This window comes from Stegodyphus dumicola, chromosome 3 (genome assembly GCF_044657685.1).
Source record: "Stegodyphus dumicola isolate Sdum_Otavi_A_Nest chromosome 3, ASM4465768v1".
NCBI lineage: Eukaryota > Metazoa > Arthropoda > Arachnida > Araneae > Eresidae > Stegodyphus > Stegodyphus dumicola.
The window spans coordinates 67,624,488-67,650,006 of record NC_140770.1 but is presented as its reverse complement, the minus strand read 5'-3'; the positions used below and the strand labels follow the sequence as shown (position 1 = coordinate 67,650,006).

At 30.5% G+C, this 25,519-nt stretch overlaps 1 protein-coding gene across 2 annotated transcripts in view; it reads right to left on the bottom strand.

Moving 5' to 3' along the window:
* Positions 1 to 25,519, bottom strand: part of LOC118198214 (transcription factor 12-like) — a 154,467-nt gene that overhangs the window by 30,734 nt on the left and 98,214 nt on the right. For both annotated transcript variants that reach the window (XM_085812975.1, XM_035369837.2), the window contains 4 exons: positions 19,261 to 19,348; positions 11,126 to 11,268; positions 2,237 to 2,318; positions 685 to 764 (listed from right to left, as the gene is read on the bottom strand). In XM_085812975.1, the coding sequence (XP_085669101.1) occupies positions 685 to 764; positions 2,237 to 2,318; positions 11,126 to 11,268; positions 19,261 to 19,348 (393 nt within the window). The remainder of the gene's footprint in view (positions 1 to 684; positions 765 to 2,236; positions 2,319 to 11,125; positions 11,269 to 19,260; positions 19,349 to 25,519) is intronic.

Here is a 25,519-nt window from a genome sequence, read left to right as displayed (position 1 = left end):
GAATGAAAAATAATAAATTACTCTTTTTGGGGGGATTACAAACAGTATTTTAAATAATAAAGTATTAACAATTTATGCTTTTGAAACAAAGAAATATTTAAACAGATGGTTTTTGTGATAATGTTTTAACTTTTAAATCTTGTTCATAAAAATATTTATTTCACAAATTGGATGCAAGGTAAAATATGTAATTAACTGTTTTCCTACAACTGATGTATCTAAATAAACAATACATAAAAACTAAAGTCCAAATGAATTTTTTTTTTTTTTTTTTTTTTTTTTTACAAAAGTGATGAAGAACTCTTGGGGGCTTCTGGTGTTTCAGGCTCTATCTAAGTCTATAATTACCTTAAAACAACAAATTTCTCAAAAAATTAGGTAGTCTATTTGCATAGTAAAAGACAATGTCTACACATTAAAATGAATTAGGTTTGACAGTTGTATCATTAAGGCTTCAACAACAACAGTTACATGTTCAGGACAGAGTTTTTTTACATATTCAGAAAATTTCAGTTGGTAAACAGGTAAAAACAAGCATCAAATTGTAATAAACAAAGCACAGACTTTGAGAAATTGTATTCATAGGACAAGAATGAATAAGTATATCTAAGATACGAAAATGAATTAACTTTACACCACAAAAGTAAAATACATAAATATATAACATAATAATAATAAACTCACAACAGTATTTGTGAGCTCTGTATATGAAGCAGGCTGAGGATTGAACTGATTATTTCCACGAGGCCAATTTGGGACAGATGCTAAAAAATATCAAAGTAACCAATTATTAAGTGTACAAGTAAAATAATTATACATCTGTACATTCAAAATTTGTATCAAACACTTTTTTTGGGCTTCCATTAAAATGCTACAGGCTTTAAATTAATGTAGAGAAATCTAAACAAAGTAAATATTCATTCAAAAAAAGGCATTTGTGCACTTCGATGGAAACAATACTTTTACATCAATACCAAACAACTTTGGAATAAATTAGCCTTTTTGTTTTGCTTACACTATTGAAATCTCTTAAAAAAGAACAAATATTTATTTACTTTTTAAGTAATAATTGTAACACTCTGGTAAGATGAATTTCCAGCAAGAGAAGCTGAATATAGACATTTACAATTTAAAATTAATGGCAATTTTTCTTGAAAAGTCAAAGCATCCAACATGACAAATTCTTTTTTCCTGATTTTTTCAGTTTTAAATTAATAACGCTTGACAATATTTTATTTCAAAGTAGGAAGATTTTTAACTTAACTATTATTAAAATGCTTTGAATGCTTTTTTTCAAAAGCAGATGTTGATTATATATATTCAAAAGATCAAATACATAAATCAATATACTAACTTTAATTTGAGAATAGTCCCTTAACTCTGTTTTAATTTGGGAATTTTTCCTTTCCGTCCTAAAAATAGCATCTGCTTATACCAAAGCTCTCTAAACTGCATTATTTCCAAATTAACAGCATCATACGATCCTAGTATAAAGCTCATGATGCAAATATCTTACATAAAGCTAATAATAGATAACTTCAGCACAATTAAAAACATTTTTGTAATTAGAAGTACATGCCTACAACCAATGACTGCAAAAATAAAGGCTGAGTTAGGACTTAACTGAGCAAACACAATCTCTCTCTCTCTCTATATATATATATATCTACAATTAAATAATGGAGAATCTGTATATTTGAATGTTCTATGCATTGTGGGAAAATGGCGGCACCTAGAGCTCTGAATTTTGAACCCAGTCTTTCACCCAAAGTGTGAATAAGATTGAATTTACATTTCTGTATGAATTAAATGATGTGACTTAACAAACTCAGCAATTTAAAAAATGAGCAATGCCAACACTGTTTGAAATAAAATATTTTTATCTTCAGCTTGCCAGAATGTTGCCATTCAGTAACCATAGGATATTTAACATTCAATTTACTCTCTCAGTTACTGAGTAACAAATTAGTGGTTTTAAAGCAATAAAAGCAGCATTTAAGAATATTTTTTTATCTCACTGATTTAAATAAAATTGCTTTTACGTCATGAAATGTCTAATTAGGAACATTAAATATTTCCATGAAATTACACTATCTGGACCTCATTAAAATTATTATATACTTTTTTTTCTTTCTATGGTACCTCTTTTACGCAGCTGCCTAAGCAAGTATATATATTACAAGCTACAGTAGAATTAGCATAAAACCAGTTTATATAAAAATGCTATAAAACTTACAGGTTAATGGTGGAGGTGAACTGATAGGAGTTGATGGTGCAGACGAGAAGCTACTATTGGTTTGGTCAGCTGAACATGTTTGCTGAAAAATGGAGGAAAATTTAGTTAAGTTTATGAAATAAAATGCCAGAAAAGATATATATATAAACTTAAATCACTAGCAATAAAATACCAAATTCCTTGAATTTATTACACTGATGTTGGAGATGAGATAAGATCCACATTCATAACAATGAAGTTGTCTCTGTTTTTCAAATTCCTTCTCATGAAATTGATAAGAAAATTCTGTCTTAGTTACTGGTTTAGTATTAAAATCTTTCGAGATTTCTTCAGGACTGTATTTACTGTGATAGCTACTTTGCACTCTGTCTCATTTTGATAAGCATCTTGAAATTTTAATCCCCAATTCATTGTAAAAAAATAAATACAAATAAAGTTTATGAGCATGGTTTCTCCAAGACATTTCAGCAGCCTTTTTATGTTTATAAAAGAACTGTTTCAACTTTTCACTATAACGTTTATATCTTTTCTAACATAAGACTTTTCCCATAATCATACTTATTTGCATTTTCAGATGAATCTTTGCTAGTATATTGGGGATTTCGGTAAGTAAACTGCCCAAAAGGTTAGCCACCCAATTTTTCTTATGAACCTGAGCCATTTCAGTTCTTCTCTCAAAATTTATCAAATACAGTCCAATTTATCCCCTTTTTTAAAATCAAATTTTGCAGTAACTTGTGCCAACTGGGTTTTATTACTCCTTTCTACTATATTCACTGGTGATTCTCTACCCCACATTTCTTGATTTTGCAATTTAAGTTGTTTTATTTCTAATTTATGTATTCTAGCTTCCAGTGATGAGTTCTTTCATTTCCTTAGCCGGGTTTTCTTCTTCAGCTTCTTGATTTAAAATTAATTTCTTCCTCACTGCATTAGTAGTGATTATTTTTCTAAATTTCTGGCACCTTACTGTTGAGTGGCACATCCTCACCTAATTTTTCAGCTACTTCTATTAAATTGTGTTTTCTATTCTTGGCAAGAAAAGAAAATTTTTTAATAGCATATGAAATTTAATCAAAAAGACTTTTGAATGATACTCAAAAATTCAACTCAGGATATTAATCACCTAGCATACATAATCTAGCAATTCATTTTTTGTTGTAAAATTTGAAATTCAAATATGACACAAAGTATTTTATTTCAAAGAATGTACTCAATAATATTTCATATATTACAATAAAAACATGTACTTTTCATTCAACAAAAAATTGTAACGATTGCTCTTAACAAAGGAATACTAAATACAAAAATTCAGTCCTTTAACTTGATAACTTTCAACAAAACTTTTGATTTGTAATTCTAATACAAATTTTAAATTGGAAATATTCCAATATGGCATAATAAATCTACCACTCTAATAGAAAAATCTCTTAAAAAAACTCTAATGCTAGTAGAATCTTGAAAACTTGGCCTATTGTGGGCCGAGTTTGTGAAAATGCTGGGTTATCGGAAAAGGTTTTAAAATGTATAAGTACGGGTGTTTCCTCAGAAAATAAAGTACTTGTATGTATTGGTTCCTTGAGAATACAACAGTTTACAAAGAATTCAATATTGTAACTCAAAATTAAACTATTAAAATACCCTTAAAAAAAGGAAAAGTATGTATTTTATGCAGGCATAGAGCCTTTACTATTGAAAATTAATGAATATATATTGTATAGTAATTTACCTGATAAGACAGACCTCAGAAAAATACTTTATGAAGGCATAGAGCTTTCTATAATGAGAAACTGACTAGCCAACTTAGCAAAAACCAGTTACTTATTTTTTTAAAGAAATGTGTAACATCCAGTTGTTTTCCGCACTGAACTCTGCATTTTGCTGTTTCATTATGAAGACGCTGAATGAACACTAAGTCTATTACCAATGCACCTTGTTGTTCAAAATACTGTAGAGAGGTTTTGTTAATCTTTAGTCCCTCCTCACTATGTGATATTTTAGGGTTTTATATGGTGCAGTTTTCAAAGTCAATGTTTTCAGCATTTTCTGCCGACCTGACAGGAAGGAATATGACTAAGTTATCGAGTACCGAATTTTCGGGACTACACTGCAATTAATTTGACACTTTAAAGAAAAGGCTCAAATTCAGAATATCATACTATTAATTAAATTCAGTAACAAGATGAAATATTTTTGTAGAAAATGGCTCCACATTCATATTTTTATGATGGCTGGTGCACATGCATCCTGTTATTTTCTGTTTTTAAAATTAAAGCTTAGTCTCAGTTTTTCGTCCTAGCAAATACAATCTTGGTCTAATATCAACTTTTTATTTTCTTTTAATTGTACATCACTTATAAATTAAAACATTTTCAAGCACGAGGATCTGCTGCATTTCTTGATGAATATTTATTTGGTATTGTAGCAATGCAATTGAACAATATTATAATAACAAACTGAGAACATTATGGTACTTCTCGAACTATTAAACAGATATGTATTAAAAACTGAAATATGAAAAAGGTAAATGCTTCTGCAAGCAGAGATCCCTTGTGTATTTCACCATGTTCCAATACCCTAATGTAAAAGCTATATTCCTCCACATAATGCCAAAAATAATGCAGCATCTATAATCATGAAATTCAACTAATCTGTGTGACTCAGATCTAAGATATTACAAAGAACACTAGATTACATTCAGGAATAAGGTTAGATTATATTAGCAGATCATGGCAAAGAGTTACTTTGCAAGTGGGAATGTGTCCCTCTAAGTAGAAACCATTCACGTGAGCTCTTATGCACATTAAAATGCATACCTTGAAAGCTTGCTGAAAGGTTAATTTGTATTGTAAAAGAGTTAATGAGTGGGAATACAGGAGAAATGTATTAATAATCATATTTAGGAATGATACTGTTGTGTGTGTACGGATTTACAATGGATTGAATGCACAAGTCCGACGAAAAGTGAATAAAATTTATTATTATCCCAAGAATACAAAATGCTTAAATTTCCTCAGAGATATTTGTACAATATCGCAATATCTCACAGTAGTTATATTTTATACTACTAAAATGCTTAACAGAATTCAATTCAAAATGGAGAGAGCTAATCCGATCTCACGGCGAATTCATTACAATAAACAACAAGAATTAAGTAAAAAAACTATTAAACAACTGAATTCAGATGTTTAACACCAGCTTTTATAAGCTTTATAAATCAAGCACGAGAATATTTTGGTATTTTCTCGATTTTTCCAGAAAGCAAAAGCATACAATTATGAGATAGCTATTTATTAAATGTGCATGCTCCTGTATTTTTTATTTTTCGGCATAGCTTTCTCTTAAAATAAGTCTTGTGCTGCATTGCATGGGAATATAAAACAATTTTAATTAATTCTACTAAAAATAGCTAAATAAATACAAAAACCATAACAATATCAAGCATGGACTATGCAAGAAGCTACCATCATTTAGCATTAGCACATATTACTATTGGATGAGTTAATATAATTAGCACATGTCGCATGCATGGGGAAACAATTCAGCAAGATGGTGGCACCTGACAACAGTACAACAAATAACAGCAGTAAAGTGCTGAGAAATACTTTTAGCTTAGTGAAGGCATGAAACATACAGACTTATAAATCTATTATCAGATGAGAATTTAATATAGTGACAGGTGTAAAAATCAGACATAACTGTCCATATAAATGAACTGAACTTCAAGAATCATATTAGTATGAAAGATTTTCCTAGTTTGAATCCAGCATTCTTGACAGTCATGCAAAACATAAAAAGTAGCATCACACCCCAGACTTGAAAAATATGTGCAAGATGGATATCCAAGCAACTTCACTCAAAATATCAGACATTTGTTGATACTTACTAAACACTTAAGCACTGAGATGTGCAAGATGGTAAGACATTTTGATAGCATACTGTAATTGGAGAGACAGGTGTTCTTCAATGACCAATACTTCAGCCCCTAAAGCTGAAGAAACAGTGGGTACAACAATCTACAACCACAGGAAGCAATGAATCAAAGTCAGCTTAACACTTTCACGGCGGGGCCAATTTTTATGTTCTTCGCTGTGAGACGGCGCTCGAATTTTTGCCACATTTCATCTGGCGGCGCGCAATTGTTACCTGTTCAGACCTGTACACAAGTTGTACGTTTGCTAATAGTTATTAATTATAATTGTTATTAAAAAGGTTTTTATACTAAATAAACGTTAATTTTTCATTATTTTAATTTTTAGCGTCTTTTATGATTCAAATAAAAATAATGAAAAACATTTACATGTAGAACTTTGATTAATTCAAAAGTCATTCAATTCGACGTGATGTTGTCATTCTACGCAGAATAAGTTTTGAAATATTTTTCAAGACATAACAGAACTTTTAGCACAGTGGGAGATTTTAAAACAATATGCATGTTTTTTAAGAATATTACTAAGTTTTACCATTATGTGTACCATCGGTGTGTACCATCGGTGGCATGCGCCGCCCGATGAGACAGACTAGTGCGGGTCACCGGTGGTACGTGCTGCCCGATGAGACAGACCAGTGCGGGCCACTGGTGGCCCACGCCGGCGTGAACGTGTTAATGTCAACTGATCCCACTCTCAAAATAGCCTTTCATTCCCATTTGACCCTTAGCAAGGAAGATTCATCAATAATTTTATTCCCAGTTCATCCTGATCAGTAAATATCTCTTCATTTCATTTATATCACACAGTCAAGAGTCATGTTTTCACAACCCTTGCTATAAATAAGAAAATATAAAGTCAGTGCATTCAACATCAGAATATTTTTAATGATTATTTATCTTGTTGAGATATGATGATATATGAGAACAAAAAATTTTGGTTTTAGTTTTCGAAATCTTGGTTCACAACCTTAATTATTCCTGAAGGCTGTTCAATAACATTTACTGAAATATTCATAAACCAAATAATTTTTCCCATATGAATTAACCAATTCCCAGATCCCCAGTAGTTGCTTAGAAAAGAATAATGCATATGATAATGTAATATTAACACACAGTATTTAACACTACTAAACATATAAAAAATAGTAAAACAAATTAAATTTTACCATGTGCAAAGGAAAGTTGATGGTGCAAGAAAAACAGTGAAGAAGTGAAAGGTGCAAAATGTCACTGTTTGAAAAAGAAATCCTATTCAATAAAATTATCACATAGCTGCCATCTTTATTTTATTTTCCCTTAATACTGCTTGACTCTACTTGAGAATCGCTGGGTCCTTTTCCCATTAAAAAATTTGTTCAAAGTGTTTTGTTTTAATCCATGTTTTTAAATATTCTTAAAGAAAAACGTAATATTGTCATTACAAACATTTATGCTACAGCTCATTACTGTTTTATCAGAGTGATAATATATTATGAACTTTTGCATCTTAACCCATTTCATACAAATTTCACAAATCAAATTACTAGAAACGTCCTTCCTTTCCTTCCTTTCGCAGTCTTCTGAAAAAAATTTCCTCCACTGCATAATCTGCATTTTGCAGTATTATTTGTTGCTGGCTAACTTGACCTGGAGACAACTCTTTATTCAAGACATTTTTCGTTAAGAAACTTTGCTCATGATACAAGGTTCAGCTGTATCATTCATGATACAAGTTTTTAACATTTTTTTTTTTTTTTTTTTTGTAAATTTTTAAGATAAACACTATAAAGCAGATTATTATTGTCTCCCAAAAATTTTAGTCAATAGTAATATTTCATTATAATTCTGATGATAAGCTTTTTTTTAATTTAATCTTTTTCAATATTAAAAAGTTGACTTTTGAGAATTTACATATTAGACGTCCACATTTAGTTCGTTCTAAAAGAACACTTAAAGAAAAAAAAATTAAATAGATGCACTTCTTTAACGTACAGTACTTTGAAATAAATCATATTGCCATATACTACTAGTTGTAAAAAAGGAATATTTTCAAATGAGATATAATTCGGTTTCAGAGGAATAAGATTATTAACCACTTGCGCTACGATTTAACTTCACGGTTGCGGTGCCGTGCGTTGCAATATAACAAGTGGTAAAAGTGTCTCATTTACGCCGCTCCGCGTCTGTGAGTGCAATCCAGAGCTGTAACTTGAGAAATAAAAAATCTCATAGTTAGGCGACGTGTGCACCACGTTATTTTCATTTTTGCGATAAATGCATATCGATGTGGTGTTCACGTTGCTCGCGGTTTGAGACAAAAGCATCTCAACGTGCATGGCACATCTTTTTAGTGCAAGTGGTTAACCATTTGTATAGAATTTCCTATTACTCTATTATCTGTTCATTTTATGATTCAAATAAAAATAATGAAAAACATTTACATGTAGAACTTTGATTAATTCAAAAGTCATTCAATTCGACGTGATGTTGTCATTCTACGCAGAATAAGTTTTGAAATATTTTTCAAGACATAACAGAACTTTTAGCACAGTGGGAGATTTTAAAACAATATGCATGTTTTTTAAGAATATTACTAAGTTTTACCATTAGCACAAATAACAAATTTTATTTCTATACACTCTGCCATTATTACAGTGAATAAATAAATGATGTGTGGAACTACAGATTATTTATCTCCACTACAAAACTTTTTCAGGCAGCATTAAACTTAAGAACTTATGAAAAGAGGCCGACAATGATGCGTATAAATTCCCACAAATTTTTATAATAATTGCTTACCCTTCATAAAACTGATTGTGATTCTTCATTTTATCTGAGATAATACCTGTTTCCATTTCGTTGAATAACAGATTACATTATAATATAACTAACAAATAAGATAAAAAGCTCATCAGGAATTCCTCATAAATTAATATGAAACTTATTGAATAACCACCAATCTGATCAGTACGCAACAGAACCTCTTGCATGTTTTTATTTTATATCGGGAAATAATACACATATAACCAACATTATATCTGTTACAGCATAGGTTCCTAACCATGGGCGCTCACTGCATTCTGGTTAGTGCAAAATAATACTTTTTTTTTTATTTTATTTATAAAATAAATAATTCTGTAAAAAATACATTAGTGCATATGTAAAATATATTTCCTGCACACACATCAATAACAGATATGTGGAAGGAATGCTTTAACATGCTTTTTTGAACTGGGAAAAGTCAAAACGTTTTTAAAGAAATGAGACTATGATCTTGTTAGAGAAATGGAATCACAAGAATTCAGCCAAATATTAGACTACTGAATGATATTTTCACTCATATGAATAAACTGGATGTATCTATCCACAAGAAAGATGTAAATGTACTGATATTCTGCAAAAGGATAAATGGTTTCAAAGAGAAGTTATAACTTTGGCGTTGATGAGGGATATTTCTAAAATTTTCATCACTTGAAGGCTATGGTTGATAACAACAAGTCTCTGATTTCAGGTTCATGTGAAGGAACAGTGGATCTTTTAGGAATATTATCACTTACTTGATGAGTATTTTAAAATAGGAGAATTGAGAAGCAAATCATGGTCAAAGGTTATTTTTGGTTCAGGCTATCAAAGCTGATTTGGGATAAGGCTATAAACATTACAACCAAAACTACCTACTCAAAAGCTTCTTAAGGTAAAATCTGAAGCCAGTTACTTGCCATATACAGCATTGTTTGTTGAGGATATACAGCATAAGCAGATTCCTTCTTGACAATATGAGGCCATACATAACAATACCAATTATTACGAAGTTACAGTTTGAATGCTTCTCACAACTCAACTCCTTTTATCATCTTTAACTCACATGAATGCACAGGCAGAATTAAATTATGCAACAACAATGAAGTTTAGCTAGAAATGCGCGAGTGGCTACATATATACTGTCAAAAGTCGTTAATTCGGACCTCAAAGCTACAAACTTTCTGCGCATGCGTCGCATAGGCGTTTACGCATGCGCGTTTAATATATAACAGACGGTATAGGCTATAATTATCTATTTCAGTTAATGCTGATGATTGCGTTGTTCCTTAATCTTCGAATTGGATCCGGCTTATTATTTTTTGCAGACTGTTAGAGCAATTTTATAAAAGTAAGCTTGAACTTTCGATTATGTCAAATAGAATTTCCGATGCTGGAGCTCCCAAAGGCTGCGAAAGTATGTTTCGATGTCCATCAAACAAAAAGTGGAATTGCTGCAAAAAATGGATAAAGGCATGAAGAAAATGACAGAGAGGTTAGTGAAAATGAAAAAATTTCGATTGACAAGTTAGTCGGTATTCTTGGCACAGCAATTACAGGACTTGAACAGCGGAACTTTGTAACTGAACAAGAAATTATGTCTGTTTATATAGAATTAAAGAGAAAGTATTAGCACATAAAACAAAGCAACTTAAACAACTTACATTGAAAGAAATGTTTAATAAAGTAAACAAATAAATATTAAGCTTTATTTTTTGGGGGTAAATTTTGATACCCTTTAGAACATAATTGTTCTTTATTTCATAAATTATGGTTTCATATTTTTAATTTTATAATTTCTGCATGCCATCTTACCAGGTTTAAACTGATGATCTATAATCCGGAAAAATCGATAATCCAGAATCACCGAAGTCCCGACGTGTCCGGATTAATGACTTTTGATTGTATCAAGAATTCTTTTTCCATGATATCTATGTGCTTGTTAGCACTGGCATACTGAACTATGATGGGAACTCTGTTGACCAGTTTTAACGCAATTATTTTAATGCTTGCAATAAATACTCTGTAAACAAGAAAATCTAGTTTCCTAATAAAAGCATCTTATTTGTTATATGCAAAATCAGAATGACACTTTAATTACTTAACTCAGAATTTAAATAGTTTTAACTTTTATTTCCTATCATTAATTTTTTGGCATATTTAATGATGTATTTCCTTACCAATAAATCTGTAGGTAGATACATTGATGAAAAACCTGGAGCTGCATGATTTAAAGCAGGTGGATTTGGCATTAAGGATGTAGGAAATGTGTAATTGGGTGAATTAAGACTTGCATTGGAAGACCAAGTATCTGGAACACTTTCTAAAAAGGAAGAAAAAATCTTGTTATAAATGAAATAATAACATGAGAATATGAGAATTATAAAACAATTTATAAATGTGGATTATAAAGATATTCCCACATTTGTAAAATAACTCATTTATGATAATAGATGTAGAGAAAATTCAATCAAAATGCCTTTTATTTATCCAGTTATATTAACTCATAGTTATATTAATCCTCAATTATATTAATTCATAGTGTATCAATTAAATTATATTAATTATTAGCATCCATCAGTATTAAATTTATTCCTCAAATAAGATTTTTAGTTTAGATTATTTGTTTTTTCAGTCATTTTTGTTAAATTAGAAATAATCCCAACTCATGCATTCACATAACATTCTTCATGATTACCAAATTATTCGTGCAATTCAAAAGCTTCATCTCCTAATAATGCAGCATGTTAATAACAGAAAACATAATTGGTGGGCTTAATAATGAATAAAACCAATCAGTAAAGCTTATTAATGTTTGGAAAATGCTTCCATTAATATATAATATAAGAAAGAAACATGAAGTCAATCTGAAAGAACCCGAGTTGATTGAACTGAATATTATGAACCAAAACAAGTTAAAAGGCGTGAAAAAGGGCATATATTCATTAACATATTCATACACACAAAAATAATATAATACAACTAAAAATGAAATTTCCAATAGAGGTATATATTTTAGGAACAGACTGTTACAGTAAGAGTTCTCTTGGTGAGTTCAATTGAAAGTGATCAATGTTTTCGAGAATATACACAAAGCATTAAACTAATGAGTGTTTTCTGAAATTATCATTCTCAAACATAACTCAGACCATCAAATGGATTTTAACCCCAATAGAATGTAAACAGCTGCTTCAGTTGTTTCTCCATAGTTCTTGTTAATGGCATTCACTCATAACATTTCCAATACTAACTGTTATACGTGCACAGGTGTATAATGGATTGAATGCACACAGAGCCCATAATAGGTTGACAAAGTTTATTTTCTCAAAAGAAATACTTTATAGTTCTGGAACTTTCCACAAAAATACTCATACAGCTCTTCTCAGTATTACAGGGCACAATCAGCAGTTACCATTTCTGTCTATTAAGAATGCTAAACACAGTGCAATGCAAAGCGTATCTAAAGACCGAAGCTTGCACCAAGATGTCTTAAATACTCCAAACTTTGAAGTAAAAACAAAGATCTGATGGTCTCTCCAGTCTTATATAGTTTTCCCCTGGGCGCAAAGAAATTTAAGTGCCTTCGACTTTTTTTAAATTGCTGGAAGACATATAAGGTTACACACACATACATACACATAACCGAATACAGTTAGAGACACATATGCACCAGGCCAATTATAGTTGCTCAGAAACTGGAACAAAATATCACCAAATGGCTGCCATGTTTGTGGACTTCTGGGAATTTCTCGCTGAATTTAGCATCAAAAGTTAGTTGACAAAACAGTCTCCAGCTTGATCTGTTTCAATATTAAATAGACTTACCCTTGTAATCTTTTTTTTTTTTTTTTTTTTTTTTGGGTAAAGCTTCACATTCTCAAGGCGTTTCATGTTATATTACCCAAGAGATAACTACAATTTTACATATAATTTCACAAAAATTATCTACATATGTACAAATATACTGTAACACAAAATCATATTATTCTGAATATTTCACCTTTTATCACTTATACAAAACATAAATATAAAATATTTAAATAATTAATAACTAGGTTGAAGCAAAAAAATTGTTTCAGAATTTTTATAAAACTTTGTTTCCTACATATATCACTTTTGTTCAATTATTATGCTTCTATTTCTTTCATTATACATAAATAAAAATACAAAGGGTATTAAAAACATTCCCCAAGATCATTATTTTAAACAATATATATATTTTTTATAATAGCCAGGCACTTTATTTAATAGCCATTAGCCTTGTTCCATTGTAGAGACATTAGGTTTTTTTTTTTTTTTTTTTTAAGCAGAAGAGATGAAAAATTAGCAACCGCCTACGACAGGAAACGAACCACGGACCTCTAGAATACCGGCCCCGCGTGCAGAACCACTACACCACGAAGGCATGCCAGAAAAGCGGGAGATATACCTTATATACTCCCCTTTTAAAAGGGCGACTGGGGTTTTTAAGGTACCCAATCACCAAATCCTGGGTGTGGAGAGTCATCATCTACAGCCCTTTTAGTTCGGGCACCACTGTAAAGACATTAGGTAATTTTTTTTTGTTTTTGTTTTGTTTTGGGGAAGCAGAAGAGATGAAAAATTAGCAACTGCCTTTGGCAGGAATCGAACCACGGACCTCCGCAATACCGGCTCAGCGTGCAGAACCACTACACCCGGAAGGCAGGTCAGGAAAGTGGGAGATATATCTTATAACATAACAAGGGACGGAAATCGTGGTCATTTCAGTATGCACCTAATAGGTGGCCACCATTGTCTCCTATGAAGAGATGAACAGTTACAGCCATGTTTCTCCAGAATTTGAACCCACCCATCACTATGGCAGTCAGAATGAAAATTTAGCTTTATTGCTAGATAATTAAAATATAACACTTTTTTTTTCCCATATATGTTATATAGGAATATTAAGTAAAAAAGAAACACCTAAGTGCATACACGTCTTTAATAAAGGTTTGAAAAAACAGGATACTTTTTTAAGTGCTGCTATTTCATAAATTAATAATATTCAAATAGTTTTACGCATAGCTTAAAATACAGAAAAATAGCAATCCCGTGTTTGACATTGATTTTAATTAAAACTCTATTGGTTTTGAGAACAAACATATACAAGTCCCTTTTTGTTAGTAGCAAAAGAAATTTTACAACTGTATTTATATCAAAAACAAAGTGGAAAGCAAACATGAGCATAGTGCAGTCTGTTCAGAGAAATATTAAACAAACATGAAAAATTAGGACATTAAAATTTTAAAGCGTTAGGAAGAACTGAATTGCAAGTAATGCCATTAACAAAACAACTTAAATTTCACAGATGATCACAATCACAAATCAAAATTGTGATTAAATTTCCAGTTTTGATTATATATTGAAGATTTGTTTATTTCTCTTTTTCAGACATAAGATCTGCTTTCACTGAAGCATCATTTTAATGCTCTTTTAGTTTGGATGATATACAGTACAAAGTCTTTAATCCGGACCTCAAAGCTACAAACTTTCTATGCATGCGCAAAATACCTTTACACATGCGCATAATAGGTTTATGCATGTGCATTTAATGTATAATGGACGGTATAAGCTAGGCTAAAATTATTTAATTATCTATTTCAGTTAATGTTGCAGATTGCGTTGTTCCTTAATCTTCTAATTGGATCCGACTTATTATTTTTTGCAGACTGTTAGAGCAATTTTATAAAAAGTAGGCTTGAACTTTCAATTATGTCAAAAAGAGTTTCCGATTCCGGAGCTGCAAAGGATGTACAAAGCGAAAGCATGTTTTGATCATGAGCATAGTGCAGTCTGATATCCATCAAACAAAAAGTGTAATTGCTTCAAAAAATGGATAAAGGCATATTCTTTGTTTCTCTAACCATTCCGAAATCTGTTTATCAATTTCCCGTTGCTCTGCCGGGAGGGGGGCACAATGAACTGGAAGCTGATCTGTCAGCACTATCCTCATCTTCAGCGCAGATAATTTTATTTTATTCGGCTTATGATTCCTTACTAAATGTAGTATTTCATCTCGATGTACTCCATCTTTGATATGATTTAAATCAAATTCCTCGTCATTATAAATATCATGAATACACATCAAATAGTTTTCTGGTTGCAATTTTCTAATTTCGATTATGCGTAATGTATGCTTTATGCATGTGCGCGTTGAAAGAAATGTTTAATAAAGTAAACAAATAAATAATAAGCATTTTTTTTTTGTAAATTTTGATACCCTTTAGATTATAATTGCTCTTTATTTCATAAATTACGATTTCATATTTTTAATTTTATAATTTCTGCATGCCATCTTACCAGATTTAAACCGATGATCTATAATCCGAAAAAAACCCTAATCCGGAATCGCCGAAGTCCCGACAAGTCTGGATTAAAGACTTTGTACTGTATCTAAAAAAGCTCCTTGACAAGATATGCTATAAATTCCCCAAGCATCAAAGATGGAGATGTGCTTCCTAACACATATTTAGATTTTTTTTTGCTGCACACTTTCTTTGTGGCATACATATGGCTGTGATTTCTACCTTCTTTGCAGAATTTTTCAGCTCCTTATTAAGAGGGACCTATATCTGTTTGCCTTGAAATCAATATTTTTATTTATCTGAATCAACCAGTCAACTGAAAGATATTTCTGAATCTGTATTAAAATTCAGTTAATCCTCTAGCAACATAGGATTTTCATTGCCATATTCATCCATTTTTCATTAAGAAAAAGGGGGAGGGCGAATAAGGTGATTTGGATTCACAAGCCTTGCATTTAATAGAGCAAATGTTCTCTGAAGCAGAATTTTCAATCCCACAGGAAATAAACTGGATGGAACCATTTCAAATGATATGAACAAGTTGTGCCATCTATTTAGAGATATTTAGACTAAATAACTTGACAAGTATTAAAAATGCAGGCAAAACAAAAAAGGAGAATGGGAAAGTATTGATTCCCACAAGCTGAATAGGGAAACTAGTTGGGCTCAACTTTGAATAGCCTGTACACCATGCAGGTAAACTAGTTAAGGGGTTATAAGCTAATGGAAGACATTTACTGTATTCCAAACTGTACATAACCTTGTTTCTCAACTTACTTCATCCTCATTAATTACACAATATCACACGAGAATTCAATTACCTTCGGCCTTCTTCCTTTCAAGATGGCATTACTTCTGATTTGCTACCCTCAGCACTTAACCAGACCTACAAAAAGCTATGATTATTCAGAAAACTAACATTTGATACTCCTCTTTTTTTTTTTTAAATGAGTGCAGTCAATCAGGGTGGCTAAAAAAATTTCCCCATTAAGCGCCCAAGAATTGTAGTTAAGTAACTACATGAAACTTTTCTTCTTCTATTTAAAAAAAAAAAAAAAACTGAAATTTTCAGGAAAATGCTCAAATTTAATGAAGCAACAAAGAAATTTTTTTTTTAAATTTCATAATTTAATAATGGCAAACAATATTTTAGACTAGATTTGGCTCATTCACTTCTAGCAAAGGCTCCCTTTCTTCCCCCTTTCAATTTTATATATCAGTATACCTTAAAATTATTCTGTTTTTAATCATAATGACTTCACTCTCTTCTTTTCACTATGGAGAACAATTAAATAAACAACTGTGCCACATAATGACAATTTTAAAATTTAAGGAAAAACAGAATTTCAATGCATGATATTGGAAATATGTTACTTCAAAATATCAGTTATAATATATTTATATGGAGCCTCTTTTAAGAGCGTTCATTATTATTATGATACATGGAAGTAACTAATTGTCTTTAAATCCTTCTAAACCTTCTGCCCTCACACTTATAAACTTTATTGGCAAAGGATTGATTCTTCATTGCCCAGAATTTCCTATTTGTACTTATCAAAGCTTTTTGTAGTTAATCTATTTAATTTATTGTGGACCATGGTTTATTTGGTTCTTCAGTAAAAGGGGTTTGCAGAAATTTTCCTACCTCCTCGAGTCTAACCTGAAAGGCATTGTTTTGAAAACTATTTGTATACACTAGAGCCTCGAGGATGCATAATTTCAAAATCTTAAGGAACTAGACTAGAAACATGAGTTTTGAAATTGAATAAATAAACCATGAAGAAGAATTTTTTACATCTACTGTCGACATAAGTTCTAACATTTTGAAAATGCCTAAATGAAAAGATTTAAGTCTGAAAGAAAAGAATAAATTACAATCTCAATGTTCCTGGTAAGTGCAGCCGGAGAAAAAATGCATTTAAACTTTGAATTTTCCAAGCAGCAATGGCCAGTCTACTTAAGCAAATAATTATAACTGATGAAGGACAGATAAAATGTGCAAATGTCTCAAAGAATCGCAAAAAAGGAAAATCCAAAGATGCTGGAAATTCCTTCTTGGAATGGCTTCAAACTACAAGTATGATACAAAAAAATATTTCATTGCTAAATATTCTAAAATAGTCTTATATTCTGGAGATCTTTTATTATAAAAGTTGTTGTATTTGCTAAATTGCTAGGAGAATTTTGTGCAATTGACGGGTTGCTTACAAGCTGGAAAGAGAAAAATAACATTGTTCACTGAAAATAGGTTGAAGAGAATAAAGAGGAACATCATCATGTAACTGATAACAAGATAAATGACATTTTACCTGGGCTGCTAAATGAATGCAAACCACAAAAATTTTATAATACAAATACAGATGAAAATAGACCATGTAACAAACACATTAACAGAACATATGTCAATGTTTAAAAGGAAAACAGCAAGACAATTAAAAAAAAAAAAAAATGAAGAAAAGCATTACTGTGTTGTTAACATACAACATGAACACCAAAGTTTAAAAGACAGCACTGGTAATTGATAGAAGCAGAAAATGTTATGTTTGAAAGAAGTCAAGAATTTACCTCCAACTTATCACAGCAACAGGAACTCAAGATAAGAAATATTTGTACTGAGGATTTTTTTTTTTTTTTTTTTAATGGGACATTGTACTATAAAATGAAAAAAATAGCTTTACTGTGCCGCACACACCTCTGTCTGGAAAACATTAGAGTCTGTTTCTGCAATATAATTCTAACATTTAGCCTTTAGACCAAGATATTATAAAAACCTTTCAAATGTCACTGCAGAAAAGATGTTCAGAAAATGATAAACAAAATTCAATCATGTGAAAATGCAAGCATTTTGAAAGAGTATTAAGTTAGCATTCTGATAGAGACCATGCATATTATAGTCAATGCAGAGGGTGAATCTCTTAAAACACAATTAAAAACTATTTTTCAAATATATGGGTTTTATGTAGAAGAAGCCTGAGAGGAACTGAAAGCCATTCTGAAGCTAATGTTTCAGAAATCACCGATGGAAGTAATGACAATTTATTTTTACAATATATTTCATTTGATGACAATATTAAGGCAACAATATGCAAAATCTGACTATGGCACTATAGAATATGTTAAAAGAACTGCACACACTGACAGTGAAAATAATATAGGAGAATGTGATTATATGCCAACATCAATCAAATTTAGAAAAGCACAGCAAGTTCTAAAACAAACTCTTGAATGGAAAAGTGCCGATCAAAAAAGTTAGCAGGTTTACGAAATTGAGAATATAACTGAAAAACTGTGACAAACAATATGAAACAAACATGGCTATAACAATTTAGAAATCTCATCAAATACATAATTATAAAAATATTTCTTAAAAAAATTCAAATAAATTCCAAGACTGCATACATAACTTTAATTTTAGCATTAATTTTTAATTATTATTTTAGGATTAATTACTTGATTAACTGCTATTTTACTATGTTTAAAATTGTTATTAAAATTTGCAGTACACATATTGGTTTTTATTAAATTCAAATATGTTTGGAATGGAAGCGATTTTAATAAGCAGCAGGCACTATATTCCATAACTCAAATTTATCCATCAAATTTACAGGTATCCTAATGCATTTTAAAATTATTACTATAAGTATATAACATTAAATTGTGTATTTTCTTTTACCTGTTCGAAAAACAAACAATTACAATTAGAAGGAAAAAATCATATAATTCTTGATCATACCGAAAACTTTCAAAACGGCTTTTGATGTTTCTCATTTTGGCAACAAAACATTTATGAGATAATATTACTGACAGAAAAGTACTGAAAAGCAATTATAAAAATTTGAACATTAAAGCCACATTTTAATATTTTATATGTTAAAAGTCAATTATGTTTGATTAAACCTAAACTACATTAGTTATAGGAGGATATAATAAATACATGATTTAATGAAGAGGTATCTTATACAATATGTTAACTAAGAGCAACAACTCACCATTCATATAGTAACCATCTCCATATACCACAGATTTTGACACAGAATATGGCGGTGTTTCTCGTTCATATGTCTCTGACCCATAATTCTGTAAGAGAAAAAACAATTCAAAAACAGGGTTCATACATATTTCAGCACATGGAAATTAAATACTTTTAAAGACCCTCAAAGAAAAAAATTGAGGACTTAGGAGCAAATAGGAACTGAATAAACTAAGGCAATTTTCTATACTCAAACTTCTGTAATACCACTTTTGTAATTCATAAGAATAAAATAAATCTGCAAGTAGGATAAATTATTATTAAACCTAATCTAATACTTGACTCAGCATTAAATTATAAGATTTCTTGAAACATTTATATTTTACACTTATAAGAGTCCTACATATTTTAGAGAAGATGAGTGACCTTTTTCTTTAAAATTTACTCACAGTCAGTACTAATTATTTCTAATGCCTCATTTCATCATGTACTCGCTCAGTCCAAAGGTTTATGCAGATTTTATCTCTAGCATAAGTTAAATTGAGAAGTAAAATAATAAACAGCATGCTAGCATAACCGACGTTTAGTAGTTACCTCTGGCTACTTGCTTAGAGACAGAAATCAGAAATATTTAGAGACATGATCAGAAAGGTGATAACTCAACATGTAGAGTAACTTATTATATTATGTAATTATGTAGTAATTACTTAGTTATATCCCTTATCATAATAGATTTATATGGTTACAATTACATTTTGTTTTTAAATTTCTAAAAAATATCCATTAAAAAAGCACTAAGCACACATTTTACAGCAGTTATAATTTATTACACTAATTCTAAAATGATATTCGTATAATTATACATTAAAAGCTACAAAATATTTGTGTTTTGCAACAACAACAAATATTAATGCATCTTTTTAATTTGAAAATCTTCCAGATAGCTGAGCTAATTGAGATCAATTTCCTTCTCTTTTGCATCTTTTTCAAGTTTATTTGTTTCAATAAATAAATCACTGTTCCCACTAGTCTCTGTTTCATCTCCTAATTTGTTAATGTTTCAAGGATGTACCTCTGAAGAATACCTTTCTCCCGTTTAGGAAATCAAGTTTCCTCTTCATTTTAGAATTTTCAGATTTAATTAAACATTTGTGTTATTCTAAAAAACTGCTTGCACTTCGAATGTATAGAAGAAATTGTTAATTTTGTATTCTTTAATAATAAGTATTGAGAATAAATGTGAAATGATACAAGGTCAGTACTGGTGCCAGTGCCAGGGTGGCAGAATTTTTAGAATTTAGTTAAGAACCAAGCAACAAAATATAGGGATGACAAAAATTTCAGAATTTAGTGCAAGCACTGAGAAATGTATAGTGCACTGTGACATAAAAGATGAATCTTTTAATAAAATGTTAGTTTTCAGTTTCTTTCTTTGTTTCAATGCTTGTGTCTAGTGAAAAGACAAGAAAATAAAGGGAAGATAAACATGTTAAGACTTTTGGTATCAAAACAAGAAAATTCATATAATTTTGTTTTCACTCTTCTTTCAAAATTTCTTTAAAAGATAAGAAATTTATCATAAATTTTCTACAAAACACATCTATTATGTGTTAATGCCATGAAGACAAGTTTTCATTTTGTCACATTTTCCTGGAATTGTAGGTCTATAAATCTTGTCTATAAATCCATCTAAACCTTCTGAGATGCTTAGGTCTAAAAATCCTTTACCAACTTCGTAAGAGCAAAATGCTAAAAAACATTTGGAAAAAAAAAAAAAAAAAGGTTTGGAAAAGAAAACTGTACAACGAATTTTCAAAGCGGATACAGATTTAAATACTTTGACACAATTACATGGTAAAAAAGGTCTTATCATAAAAAAATACAAAAGAAAACAAATAAAATTAATTTTAAAATAATTACAGCAGCCTTTTTGTTTTATTCTAAAAAGTGCTTCAGAAACTGTGCTTTATATTTATAGCACTTATTATTTTGTTTATTTTTCAAAATCAAAATATGAAGCCACAAAAATGAAAAGTTATCTTTAAAATAGGGCAGAAGAAAATAAAAATGCTTTAACATTATTTTTTAAATATAATTTTAATACGTTATCATTTTTATGATATTTAACAGTTATATTTGAAAAAAAAAATCATCCAAAAATTTGCAAATTTCCGAAGTACACAAACTAATCTGGAAATCGCAAAAATGTTTAAAGTCGCCAAATTTAGCACCACAAAATAAAAGACTCGTATTTCAAAAAAAGGAAACGTTTTTTTCCATGTAATAGTTTATGAAATTCGCAAAAGAGAAATAATTTCAAAATGTTATGTTTTAGTCGCAGCAGCACCTAGTGCCTAAAATTAGAGTATCCACCGTTTGTATTAGGAAAAGAATTCTAACGCTAACCCCTCAAATAATATTCCTTCAAAACGTTAACTTACACTCTCAAAATGGCAGAAACAGATGCAAATGTCAGATAAGTAAAATTAAGGGCTTCATGTCGATTTTGGCCGAAACTGAGGACTTTTCATGGACCATAATCGTTTCCAAAAAACTTAAGTACTTTTAAGGATCATACAAACCCTGGAAACGTGATTATATAATATATAAGCAATAGCAGTCGGTAAAAACATTAGTGAATTTTATTGATCAACAGAAATCATGATGAACCATAAAAGCTAAAATTTAATTTTCAAAAGGTCTTTTATCGGGACAGAATGTATTATAGCTTATTATGGTTTATTCTAGTTTCAGCCAACGGAATAGGAAAGTGTAAAAATAAATAAAGGGATTTCCTATTCCCCCCCCCTCTAAATTTGCAAGAGAAGTTTTCCAGGAGCTGAGCAGGTGTCCCAGAGGGTTCGGCGCTAGTCGCTCGTGTAGTAAAAGGGAGAAAGTGTAGAGCAAAATAAACAGCCCAACTTCTCTCAGAGCACCGTAAAAAGAATCAAAACAATGCCTACCCCCTCCCCTTTACACGGTTTCTTTAGACGAGCAGCTCCTCAGAGGCGGAATTTGTTAAATAATCGAAAGCAAAAAGCGAGGAATAAAATCTTTCCAATTTATTTTAGATGGTGGAAACTTATTGGAATGCGAACGTCACCTCCAAGGACCACAAAAAAGTTTTCATAGTTTTCGGTCTGTAACAATCGCTGCTTTAAAATTCATCTTCGAAGGATATCGGCCATGGCGAATGAATAACAAATATTTCATTCACAAGAAACATTTCACAAAAAGGATGTTAAAATACCGGGGGTAAAGGAAACCACTAGTATCTTATTTTGAAGCAAGAGTCAATGTAAATAAAAATAACAACGGCAATTCCTAGTAGAAAATAATCATGAATTGTAATTAAGGAGGGGTTACAGAAACAAAATAAATATTAATATCAAGGAAAGATATATGAAAGAAAACTGTTAAACATTACATTTTATCTATAGGAACATTTTATCTATGAGGGACATTTTGTCCCTGAAGGACTATTGTTTTCATTTTGCGATTTTGCGTCCGAACCCTACAAACGGCGCATCACTTTTCAAATCGTTGCCACCAAATACTATCGCCCTGTATTATGTTTGAAGAAATTAAGTAATGAAGAATCTGCATAAATGTACGTATGTTTCTCGCATTGTAATAAAACAATGGTACCTAGAGCCATCCAATTATGAATGACGTAATCCTACTGCGAATTCGAAATTTGTCTTATTACCTATTTCATATTTTGTAAAATTTTAAGAGTTTTTGATTAACAAACTGAATGATTTAAAATAGAGCAATGGCAACACTCTACGGGAAAGAGGGGGGGGAGAAAACCCCAAAACTTTTTATCCCTAGCGCGCGTAACTGAGTATCGAAAATTCTAAAGATACGCTCATTTTAAAATTATTTGCGACATTGCTGTTGAACTGAATTTTACGGTTTAAGTTCAAAGAACATGATATTTAATAAATAAAGGTAACACACAAAACGTAAAAAAAAAAAAAAAAAAACGACCCTTTGGACGTAATTTAAAATCTGAAACATTTCAGTTTTTTTTTTTTTTAATTTTTTTCATACATCACGTTTGCGCATTTCATATTTTTTCACAATAAAACATGTGGAGAATAAAACACATTTCACAATAAAACGATTTTTTATTTCAATTCGGCTCTAAGAACAACCTGGCGAATCATTATTAATTATTTTTTGCTTTCATCGCCTCAGGGCTATCAAACAAAACACGCTGCAGTTTGAGAAATGATTCCCGTAGCCATGTCTAAACAACAATTTATTATTATTTTTTAAAAATCTTTGTAACTATATACCATACAGCATGGTAACCTTTAGGTTGATATTACGCTTGAAGATTATAGGCTTCAGCTAAGTCCGCTGCTGAGTGTGTTGGCGAGGCGAAATTAAACATACATTTCTTTCCATATGCAAAAAGATTTTGTAAATGTTACTCATAGGCCAAAGGATTACATATAGTGGTGTTTGAATTTAGAACAATGATTTGGTATTCAGGTAATCCCAGGATTACCAGCAGCCAGAAAACGTCTAGCGACAGCCCTGGATAATCCTTAAGTATATGCGGGACTTTATTTATTCTGGATTCAGATAAGCTTTAAGCATGTGCGGGAAACAGGCGAAAATATAATAAATAACTAATATAACTGAGAGTAGTAACCGCCCGTCCTCCGTAGGCGTAAATGACGTCACAGAACAGGGACGCGGTCGCCGCCATCTTGGACCACGTGACAACAGGAAGTGACGTCAATGGATGGGGTGACGTAGCGGAATGACGTCATACATACGTCATTCGTTCTTGTTCTGTGGCAACGACCCTATTTTCAAAGTTTTTATTTTTTGTGGCAACGACAATATTTTTTAGATTTTGTGGCCAAGGTATCTTGAACCACATGTTTAGATATCACTTTTTAATTATTTGATAAGTGATTATTTACTCTTTCTAATGCGTATTTTAATTATTTAATACGTCATTATTTTAATTATTACCTTTAATTAATTTTTATTGAATTTAATATTATTTTCCCTGAATTTTAAAAATAACCCCCACGAACGGGATTCGAACCCGCCATCTCTTGCATGGGAGAAAAGAGCGTTTACCGCAAGACAATGCTTTTATCTTTTGGAAACCTGTTATTTGTCAACTTTTCCTCCCTCTTTGTGCATTTCACATTGTGTACCATGATGTCACGAGGCTGAAAGTCTGCGCATGCCTTGAAAACGGCGTCACACATTTGTTCTTTCACGACGTCAACGAATGCAATCTTGATGGCCAATCAGATTCTTGCGTATAATATCCTTTTTTGTAACCAATGAGCGTGCTTATGTTTCTTGAAACGGACTAGGATTACTTTTGGCTTCTAAATCATTACATTATTCATTGTTGTTTTAAATGTAAGATTTTCCCACATTTTAAATTTATTTTTTTTTATTTTATTGGGATATTTTCTTTTTTCTTCTCATTCTAACTAAAGTTAATTTATTAATTTTTCATTCCATTTCTTTTCCCTTTCCCAAACATAAATTTTATTAACTTTCGCAAATTGACGATTATTTCTACAAAAGTGAATTGAGATTTTCTTTTTACTTTTTATTTTGCAAAAGTTTTTTTTTTCCCTTCAAATTTATTCCTTTTCGTATTTTTACCTTAATTTTTTTATATTTAACTTTCTTTTTTGGTTTTACAAAAGTAATATTTTATTTTTCCTTTTTCAATTTTTTTTTTTTTTTTTTTTTTTTTTTTTCAAATTTATTTCTTTTTGTATTTACATTTAACTCTTTTACTTTCAAAAGTTTTTTTTGCAAAAAGTAATATTTTTTTTACAAATTTTATTTTTCCTTTAGGCTTGTTATTTTAAAAAAAAGGTGTTACTACATTTTTAACTTTATTTTTTATTTTTTTACAAAAGTAATATTTATTTTCATAAGTAATTTTTTCCCCGTTTTTTGTTTACACATATGCAGTTTTTTTGTTTTTTTCCTAATGTATTTTATTTCCAAATTTTTATTTAATGCATTGTATATGAACTATTTTTTCAAATGTATTACGATCACTGTTTTCCAACTTTACATAGACTAAGTAAACATTTCATGTTAATTTACCGTTTTTCCTGAGATTTATCTACTTATTTATTAAATTTTTGCATTTTGTTTGCAATTATAATACCAAAAGGACATAAGAGAACATTTGTTTCTTGAAAATGTCCATATTTTTACCCAACTGTAATTTCCTTCATATGTTTGAAGTAAACTATTAAACACATAGTTATCTT